This window comes from Uranotaenia lowii, chromosome 2 (assembly GCF_029784155.1).
Source record: "Uranotaenia lowii strain MFRU-FL chromosome 2, ASM2978415v1, whole genome shotgun sequence".
In the NCBI taxonomy this organism is placed as follows: domain Eukaryota; kingdom Metazoa; phylum Arthropoda; class Insecta; order Diptera; family Culicidae; genus Uranotaenia; species Uranotaenia lowii.
Window position 1 is genome coordinate 195,113,701 of NC_073692.1, and position 11,180 is coordinate 195,124,880.

At 36.6% G+C, this 11,180-nt stretch overlaps 1 protein-coding gene across 1 annotated transcript in view; it reads right to left on the bottom strand.

The window, feature by feature from the left end:
• Positions 1 to 10,765, bottom strand: part of LOC129742999 (frizzled-4) — a 156,170-nt gene extending 145,405 nt beyond the window's left edge. The window contains exon 1 of the mRNA XM_055734945.1: positions 7,858 to 10,765. Coding sequence (XP_055590920.1) covers positions 7,858 to 8,804 — 947 coding nt within the window. The 5' untranslated portion in view covers positions 8,805 to 10,765. The remainder of the gene's footprint in view (positions 1 to 7,857) is intronic.
• Positions 10,766 to 11,180: the final 415 nt, after the last annotated feature.

Sequence of the window (11,180 nt, forward strand, 5' to 3'; positions counted from 1 at the left end):
AGCATCACCATGGGCCGGGCATTAGAAACGACCGTCCTGAATTCACGTGTACTGAACAGCAAATCAAAGCCTGCTAATGAATAAAATTTGGATAGCGAAGTTTTTGGCGGGCTTTTTTCGTCTACTGTTCGTAGCACAGGGCACAAGCACGTGATTCTTGGATGAAATAATAAGTCTACTTTTGGGATAAGAAAAACTTATCGCATGTTAGGAATAAATTGATTTGAACAGTGGTTTTCAAAGTAGTCCCAACTGCCGTTGGGGGCGTTGAGAGTCAACAAGAATATGCAGTAGTTGAAGTATAAATACAATGCATGATTCATCTTCATTATGAATTCACTTCTTCAGTTGAATTACTATTTTGAATGAAAACTTATTTTCCAGCTTTTAGGAACCAACAATTTCCATATTTTTGGAATTCCTCATAGGGTAAGAGCTATTTTAAGGGTTGTGAGTTAAGGCTGCAATCTCAATGCTTTGATTGCCGTGTAGAAATTTATTCAAAAGGCAGGGTAGACAATCAAATCAATTCTGGAAAAAGGTGAAACCAAATCCAACGAATAAAACTTTTTAGTAATTAAATCTGAAGTTGTTATTTCATACAATTTAATTTCTTTGGCCAAGTTTGAGTCATTTTTGGTCAACAATGTGTTCAACTCTGCCATACAATTATGAGAAAACTAGAGCCTTTAGTAGTGCAAATTCAAACAAATGATTTCTAAGGATTTTTACATTGATCACTCTTCATGATAATCAATGGAATAGTTTTGTCAAAAATACAAAAATTGAAATGTAGCTCAAATAAATTTATCATAATATCATAAAATGGGTGATTTCGGTTCCAAGGTGATGTGTTTTTTGATAACTTTAAAAACTATTAATGAAACTTTTAACATCTAAAACAACTTATCATTCTCATCATAAGTACAAATTAAATTTAAATATACTACTCTACGATAGATCATTCATTTTGGTAAGTGAGATAATCTTCAAAAAAGGTCGTGTACATATGTTTACAAGCCTATGATATTGGATTTTCATTAGATAACACATGGACAAGATGAAAAATACATTGTTATCATCTGAAGATTATATAAAAAGACTAGATTTATTCAAGCTTCCCAAAAAATAAAAGGTTGATGAGGTTGCCAGAATTTTTCCGAACGTCCGGACCGAAAAAATCTGGGCAATTTTCTGACACAATCCGCGTAGTTGATTTCAATATGTTCCACCCTAAATCCGGGCAATATCCGAGCAAATTTGGTACAAACCACGGAATTATTCAGTAGAAATCAAGAAGAAAACACTTTAAATATTTTTTCATCAAATCTTATCAGCGGATGTATTTTAGACTTTAAAACAAGTCAGGATAAAACTTGCCATAAAAAATTCCTTTTTGAATATTGAAATGGAAAATTGTAAAAATTCAATTTAATTTTATTTTATGTTTTACAAATAAAATGAATTAATCCGGGTGAAATCCAGGCTTTTTCCAACGAAATCCGGTCAACCGGGCCGGACCGGATTTCCCTCAAATTTTGTGTCAAATATTCGGACAAATCCGGATAAATCTGAGCAATCTGGAAACCTTAGTTTAGAATTTTGTTCTTGATTCGATGAATAGGCATTCAAGGGACATTATTTTAGCAAACCTAACAAGTTTTTCAATAATGTTAAAGCGATAAACTTTGTTAAAAATCCAATTAAAACTTCTAAAAGGCTAAAAAAACTTACAAAGCTTACATGGCAAAACATGGTCAAATTTGTTAAAATGATGAATAAAAAGCTTTCAAAATTTCGAAACTCAAATCAATTTTTATTCATCTTTTATGTGAGCCCGAGCAAGGCCGGGTAAATCAGCTAGTATGTTATATGTAAGTAACTTTTAAAACAGTGTGAATTTTTTTAGAGAAAAAAATTTGGAAAATGGAGGGCATGCAAAGTTTATATTTAAACAACGCTCACATGAGTTGGACTATGTATGTTTATTTGTCTGTTTCAAGGGGTGGTCGTTTAGCCTTACGGCGAACGTCTTCAGCTTATTAGCCAGAGGGCCAGGGATCGAATCCTGCCACCCTAGAATCTAGATTAAGAAAATTTTGTAAGTCTTCGGACTTAAAAATTAACACTAATAACAAGAAATGTAACAATGTGACGAAAACTGTAAATTGTACTGAGTATCAAAGAATGCAAAATATTTCTACGGAGAGTAAAAAGATTGTAAACTCTACGGAGTATAAACGGATACGCTGGTTATATAATCATAATCCATAATAATCATATGGACCATTATAGGAGCTAGTCGATAAGGCCGTTCCGAGTCGTGCTAAAAATAGCATCGGCAGAAGAAGTTTGTCTGTTTGTTTGTTTTTATGCACCGAATAGCCTAAAATTTGGTACAGTGATTTTTTTTTTGACCATGGTAAGGATTTAGTAGGTATAATTTTGAACCCTCCTCACCTACAATTTCGGTTTTATTCACACAAACCAAAAGTCATGGCACTCATTTTGTCAGCCGATTTTCGTTTCCTTTGGCGGTGTTGTTTTTCCCATCACCATAGGCCAGTCATTAGAAACGACCATCTAGCAAAGTTCACGTGCAATGGACAGCAAATCAAAGCCTGTTAATGATTGAAAATTTGATAGCCGAATTTTTTGCGGGCTTTTTTGTACCTTCTACTGTTCAAAGCACGTGGTGCCGGTACAAGATATTTGGATGCATTAATTAGCCTACTTTTTGGATTTAAAAATACAACTAGTCTGTTAGGAATAATATTGACTAGTACACGTATGAGCAACCTTTTAAACCATTGGACCACTTTGAACTTGAAATATTTTCAGCGGTCCGCACTGAAAATATTAATTGCACAACTTTATTGATAATATTCGTTTGAACAGATAAATGTAGAAACAAAACGCATTTTTTTTATAAATAGGGCATGTAAACAATTAAAAATCAAACGAATTAATGAGTTTTTTTTTTTAATTTTTAAATGTAAATATTATGTTTCAATGAGAATTTAACAATATCAACCGAAAATGATGAGGTATATCACTTAATCATAGTCAGTAGTAATTTTTGAATAATTTAATTTGTTTAATTTGTGGAATTTTTAAAGCCCTTTTACGATTCACAAAAACCTAAGAAAAATCCTATTTTGTTTAAAACGGTGTGATACTATTTTTTGTACACTTCCGTTTGAAAGGCTAAAGAGCTATATGACGAAAATATTTTTTGAGGGGTAATCGTTATTAAAATTTATTTATAAAAATTGCTTTATAAGCGTCTTTTCGAGAAGTTTTTTTTCACAATTTCAACTAGCCAGGCTTATATTTATTTGTTGCTACGGGGGGAATTTTCCTGTTTGTTTGGATAACGTGCCGCTATCAAGTCTAACCCTTTTCTGATGATGTTGTATTTAGCAAGGTTGTTGAAAAACCTATAATTTTACAGATATTTGGCAAAATTCTTCAAAAAACTAGGTTACAGTTTACATTCTTGATTTTTTTTTAATTTGAATTTACAGATAAATTCAATTTAGATACTCCTGGGATAGGATTTTTAACGATGATCTATGAAAATCGTATGATGATATTGATAATGTAAGTTGATATTATTCAAGAAAAATGAGTCAATTTGCTCAAATCAGTGGATACGATGTTAGATGAGAAAGATATGAATGAGATAAATTTGCATGTTTTTAAAAGAATGATCCCAAACTTTTGGCCGATACACCATACTAAGGAGTGATCCCAAACTATTGGATGATAACTTAAGTGTTTATTTTATTAATTTGTACATACTTAAATTTTGCACAATTTTTTTTATTGTGTTTTGAGAAGTAAGGACTAAGGATTCTATAGTGAACCTACATATAAGAGAAGCGACGTCTCAAACACAAAATTCCAATCGATACAAAAGAACTGTCAAAATCGATTCCAATCGACCCGAGCATTTTGTCGCAGAGCTTTTACTTTTCTTACTGAAAACTCAACCAAGGAAGCTATTGTGATTGTTGTTATAGTTCAAACAGATAATTTTTAAGCTGGTCATATGAATTAATGATTAGGTGCAATTTTTTTCAATGCTTTGGTGTATCGTGTTCCTAGTTAGAAAACTAACAGATAATTAACGAAATTCAAGCCAATTCATACCGTTTATCGCAATCCTTCGGGCATCGAGTTCAATGTTGTTTTGTTGGATTGAAGGAGCGTTCACTTTACAGCTTGAACATTGAGCCAGAAAACAGTGCTGAGGATTTTTTTATCCAAGATTTCGGCGATGTTGCCACATATTTTATTTTAAGAGAGATCAGACGTCGCTTCTCTTATATGAAGGTTCACTAGGATTCTAATGCAACTCAAATTTTGAAATTTGGTCCACCCTATTTCGAGATAATCGGCTTTGAATATTGAGTGCGTTTTTTTGAAAATGATCTAACTTTAGGTTAAGTTTAAGGTACAAAACTAAAACATTATTTCTGGAAACATACATCCGAAATAGCTATTGCTCATTATCTTTCAAATGAAATCCGAAGATTTGCAATATGTCCTAGGACAGCTGAGATATGAACTATCAAAATTTGCATGTTTTTTTAGCGGGTGATCCCAAACTTTTGACCGGCAGTGTGTAAGTTGATATTATCCAAGAAATATGAGTCAATTTGCTCAAATCAGTGGTACTTGTATGGCAGAAAATCAAGAAGTTTTTGTCAAGAACTCAGGAATTCTTTTTCGGGGTCTTTGACGCAAATTTATGACGTTTTTGAGAGCAAAAAGCATTTTTTGCCCATTTTATGGTATAATAAATTTTTCAAAAAAAAAATTAATAAAACTACGTTCTTTGACAGAGCTAAAAAAAGTAATCACTTTTCCTGTAACTAAAAATGCCTGTATTTATCATTAGTCTTCTGGTTATTTATTTGTTTCGAAAAATAGAAGGAATTTAATCTGATAAAAACCGAATAAAAAACCAATTATATGATTTGGACATTATTGTTGCACCTCTGCCTGTAAAAGAACCCAAAAAATGCTTAAAATGCTAGAAAAAAGTCACCAATCCGAATGATTGTTGTATAAATTTATATGAATAAAAACCAGTGAAATGCATATTTCAACAAGTCAACGGCATATCAATTATTTACGGTTTAGTATAAGCTTACCAAGAAAAATGCCTGTATTTATCATTAGTCTTCTGGTTATTTATTTGTTTCGATAAATAGAAGAAATGTAATCTGATAAAAAACGAATAAAAAATCGTATGACAGAGCTAAAAAAAAGTAATCACTTTTCCTGTAACTAAAAATACCTGTATTTATCATTAATCTTCTGGTTATTTATTTGTTTCGAAAAATTAGAAGAAATGTAATCTGATAAAAAAACGGATAAAAACCAATAATATGATTTGGACATTATTGTTGCACCCCTGCCTGTAAAATAACACAATAAATGCTTAAAATGCTAGAAAAAAGTCACCAATCCAAATTTATATGAATAACCAATGAAGTGCATATTTCAACACATCAACGGCATATCAATTATTTACGGTTTAGTATAAGCTTGTCAGTTTGCTCAGTTTCAAACCAAAAACTCAAATTGTTTTTTTTTGTGTTCAAAACTATTAAAAAAAAAAAATATCAAAATAATAAAGAAGGGTTATGTAAGACCCTTAAACACGATTTAAAATCTGCTGATGTCTTCCGTAGATAAAAAATATATTTTAAATTTAAGTGTATTTCTTCTGGATTTTTGTGGAATTATTTCTGAGGTTTGATCAAATTTGCCTGAAAATCTTGCCGGATTTCGCATTGGAAATTTTGGATGCTCAGATTTTGCCATGTTTTTAGATGAAATAGCTCGGATTTGGACGGTCTGGATACGTGCGATAAGTTTTTTATACAACTTTGGATCAGTAAGGCCAAGTATTTAGTTATAATAAACAATCTGTCTTAGCAAAAAGTGGAGAAATAAATTTAATTTGAGACCATGTTCGCGGACCGCACAGAAATGTCTCGCGGATTGCTCATCCCTGGACTAGAACAGTGGTTTTTCAAAGGGGTTACTACAGCCGCTAGGGGCTATTGAAAGTCTACAAGAATATGCAGTGTGTAAAGTATGGAAGTAATGATTCATATTCAAAATAAATTGACTTATTCTGCTGCATAACGATTTGGAATGAATACTGAAAACCAATGTTTCAGTCCAGCTTTTAAAAACCAATCATTTTCATATTTTTTGAATTTCTTTTAGGGAAAGAAGAACTAATTAAATTCAGAGTTTTAAGTTGAAGGCTGCGATTTCAACGCTTAAATAGCCGAAAAGAAATTCAACAGGGGATTAGACAATTAAACGTGCATTTTCTGGAAAAGTTAAAATCAAAACCAATGCATGAAACTTTTTAAGTTTAAATAGACTCGAAAAACTTACAACTTCAGATGGCAAAACTAGGGTTAAAATGATGAATACAATGCTTTTAAACTTTCTAAATGTCAAACGACTCATATTTATATATATTTTATGTGAACCCGAGCGAGGCCAGGTAAAATAAGCTAGTTGTTAGTAGAAGTCTATTAGTTAATTATGCAACAAGTTGAAAAAGTAGATTTTTTCAGTACGAGTCGCAATTTTATCACATCCGATGATAAGGTGCTAATTTTTTACACCAAATTGAATCCACTTCTTGTCTGCATAAAAGGGAGAGAAAAATTTAACAAGACCGATTCTATATTTTCAAGATGTGCACGTCAACTTTTAATGATCGTTCGAACATCAACAACGGGCCTCCACTTGAACATACATTTGTATATAGGTACGTCCGTACAGACTTCAATGAATCACGAGTAGACTCGAGAAAAACAGCCCGTCTATAACTCTTCGACTGTTCAGCTTGCGGCCACGCCGGAGACATGGCAGGAACATGGTCCGTTTGGTTACACCCAGCACACGATCCACCGAAAACAAGCCGTCATCAGTTTAAAAGGCAACAGACTTCAATAAAAGTAGCACACCGTTAATGATCCATAGTGAAAACAAGCCATCTAGTCAGTCAGAGTCAGTCAGGCAAAATCCAGTACCTAACCTATTACTTTCGTCGTCGTTCGTCAGACCCTTTTGGCAGTTCATCATCTTTCGTTTCGCGCGCTGCGCTGCCATCGAATGGTCTTCAACTTCAAGAGGGTCAAAACAAGCTGCTGCAATTGGGACTGGGATGTATGGTGGATGAAGGGTTATTTGCGAGAGTTTCGACTTTCGGCCCGAGGACCGGAGTATGGGACCGAAAATCTCAGCTGCTGTCTCTGTGAACACATTTCAGGGAGACGAGGGCCTACTTAAGCGACTTTTTGGCGGCGCGGAGCGAGAACGAGTTGTTGTGGTGCGGTGTATGTACTTAAAAAAGAGTTAATTATTGAGCACCGAACATGCAGAACATGAATCAGCTCGTATACGAAGGGTAGCGCGATTTCCCAAAATAGTTGAGCATTTGGCCAAAAACGATTGGGGTAGTAGTCTTAAGACTTCGAATGTTGTAACAAAAAATTTCCGGAAAAATCTACGCAAATATTTACGTGCCTTTTCACAAAATGATTTCAGATCATATTTTACAAGCAATTCATAAGAACCCTTCAAACCTTGATTGATTTCTTTCTAAAAACAATCTGGAAAAAGGTTTTTAACCGTTTAAAAGTGTTTTATCGGTTTTATAGAAACGTTTTAAACATGACTTTGTTTTAATGAAGTTTTATAGTCCTTGAGACCTTCGGGCTAGTAGTTTTTATAAAACTAAAATCATAATATCAGAGCTGAACTAAATTATTTAAAACCTATAGATTTTTATAAATAAATATCTTGATGACTTACCAAACAGCTGCCGACATCCCGAAGTAGTACCGCAGCAGGAAAGTGGCCGCACACGGTGCCGTCATCAGCCCATCGGTGAGGAGCAGTGAAACACCGGGAAGCTGTATATCGTAACCACAAGCGGTAGCATTGCGCCCGGAAAGCCAACGGACGGCCCAGCCAACCGTGACCAGACAGTGGCTGATGACCAGGGGCATAAGGATTTTGTCCCATCGTTTTGTGGACAGAATTAGGCACAGGGTGGCCACGATCGCCGTGAATAAGGCAGCTACACTCCATGAGGTGAGCCAAACTTCAGCGAAATGTTTCTCGTTTTGTTCGAACATTATGTCTGCTTCGCAAAGTGGAGCACAACGTCCAGATCGATTAAGGCGGACGTAGAGATGAGATTTTATGAGCCCCTGGCAGGAAGGCCGATCGTTTTTGGAGATCATGATGACACTATCCGTGGGCTCACCCGGACCTTGCATGCACATGTGTTCGTGATTATTCTTCTCCGGGAATCGATTACAGTCGAGGGCGGATGGCCAAGGGAATCCAAATCCTTGCAGGATCGGATGGCATAGTGTTTTCACGGTTAGGCAGAGTCCCCTGCAAGGTCCTATGGGCATAGTGACTTTGGGCGTACACATGGGGACATACGCTGCACACAGGAAAAACTTCAACTGCTTGCTGCAACCGTATTGGATGAGAGGTGAAAAAGTTTGTAGCGTGAAATCGGCATCGGATTGAAGCTCGTGGCCAACCAAATTTGGCAGCGATGTTTCATTGTAACCAATCCCTCGACATAGCTCGATACGAATCGGTTCGCAGGTACGTTGAGTCGCGAAATCCGAAGTACTGACTGCAGAGGTGTAAGCAAAAAACGTCAGCAGCAGTATCATTGTTAGGCTGCTGCGCCTCAAGCTATTCCTGGATGCGATTGTTTTCTCCATTTTCAAAGCCATATTGAAAAAAAATGTTTGGATACAGATCACCCGTAAAGTAATCCGTGATCAACTCAAATGCACTTGTGAGTTTCTCGATGGAGAAGCTTTCTCATTCACACTAGGACTAGACAAAAAAACGAACAGCTGACAAAGATCACTTTTAGTTCGTAATGTTTTTTCCCAAGTTTTTTTTTGTAGCGCGCGTCGATTTCTTCCGTGATTATTTTGCTTTACATCATATTCATCTCGACCAGCATATCCACGATGGAAACGAGCTCCATCATCAACGTCAAGTTCTGCGGAAGAAGGAGATGGAGGCAGCCCCACACTGCACCTCACCGATCTATCTGCGTCGCAATCTTGAACTTGGACGGCGAAGACCACAAAACAGAACACTCTACATACACAACAACAGTCTGCTCATCTCATAAAAATAATACCATTCATTCACGCGGTTCTTTTCGACTCCAAATCGCTCCGGCGGATCCCGGTCGAGAGTCCACCGTTTTCAGTTATGTACCAGTCAACAACAGAAGAACGCCGTCTCTGGCTCAGCTTTGCCCAGTTGGAAACGTGAAACTTTTCCTATTGCTGCTTTGAGGCAACCTTCTTATATAGCCTTTCTTAATAATCTTCTCGTTTCTTTTGGGGCCAATATTCTCGCTTTGGAAGCCGGTCGTCGGTCGTCGGATGTCTTGTTATGGCGATTATTTGTTGTAATTTACCATCGGCCCTCTTCCTCTTTGGACACGAAACTGGAAAACAGCATTTTTTGGTGTCTGCTGCTCTCGTGGAACCACACGAATGCCTCTTGTTACGGCTGCACTTGGATGAACTTTCCCAGCACAGATTTTTTTTTCTTCCTTCGAAAAGCTATCTAGGATAGACTCAAACAGACCACCTGTTGAGAACGATTCCGAACTGCTATTGCTTATTCTCGTACATCGCAGTTTTGAGCAAACATCATTTTCAAATGGCCCACACTTTTATAAATAAATCACAGTAGCCCCAGAAAGTTTTCCACACTGGCTGGACTGACACATGGTCAGCAAATATTTCCGCACAACTCGGTTTACGCGCATAAACAGATGAGATCTTTTTTATTGCCGAATCTCAGACTCACAGGCGGAACTAGAACGTGCTGAAGCTCAGGCCGAATACGACCAATCCGTCCGGCTTGTTTTTAATCAAAACTAGAAATATTTACGAAATCATCAAGCCGCAATTACCACACACGTTGAACTAAATCGTGCTTAGAATTCTTCTGCGGAGTATATTAGCGATTTACGACCAGAAATTATGAGCGACAAGTCAATCTTAGCTCTAAAACATATGCTAACAATTTGCATGTGCTATGAATACATTATCCTCGATCCCTCTTGAGTCACTTCTCACTGCACAGACTGGTGTTTGGCAGCTCTTCGTAGCATGCGAGTGTTGTTTTGCTACATGCACATCACCCCCCTGTTTAGCACTTCTATTTTGCTCAAGTACAATTGCACCGCTTCGGACGACACTGATAACCCGATAAACAGCTACTTCCAGTTAACCAGCTCTCAATGATCACCACCCGCAAAAGGTGTCAATAAATTAAAAGTACAATCAGTACGTTAATAACGCCACCACGGCGAAAATTATCATAATTTAGATAAAACTTGTTAAAATCCAAATGTTTGAATCGCGCCAATACCCACAACATTCGACAAAAAACGGCTTCGCATACATAAGCCAAAGATAAGCCAAAGAAAAAACTATAGACAGCGGTAACCTCTTCCTTTTTGAGACAACAACCCCCGCGCACGCGAGATACAATATACGCGAGAGTAAATTCGCGCAAGCCTTCCTTCGAACACAACGGCCTGACAAAAGTGATAAAACGCGTCGCCGCGTGACCGCACTTCGATTTGCACTTCTCAACCGGGCACCCACCTTGAACGAATTGCGCCTGGCGCGACAGAACTCTCACGAGGAACTGACAAACTCCCGCACCGTCGAAGATATCGGCACCTTTTCCATCCACTGAGTCACTGAATGAGTCTGACTAGACGAGTAACGAGTAACGAACGGGACAGTTTGAGCTGGTCTCTCTTTGCTTACTTCAATGAGTTTCTCTCCGATATGAGAGCGCGTGTTTTATAGTCGCCCATCGTCACCTGTGTTGAAATACTAAACAGAACTAATCCGATTGCATTTGCACGTGTCCTAGAATGAAAAAAAAAAGTTATAAATTAAAAAATAAATGCTTAAAAATGCTTTACAAACCAATTTCAAAAAGTTAACTATTTATTAGTCATTTTTCTGAGAAGACTTGTGATATATGTATACAGTGTAACAGGGATAGAACTAAATAAATTGATTTGAGTTGATACTTACATTTAAAAAAACATAGTACGG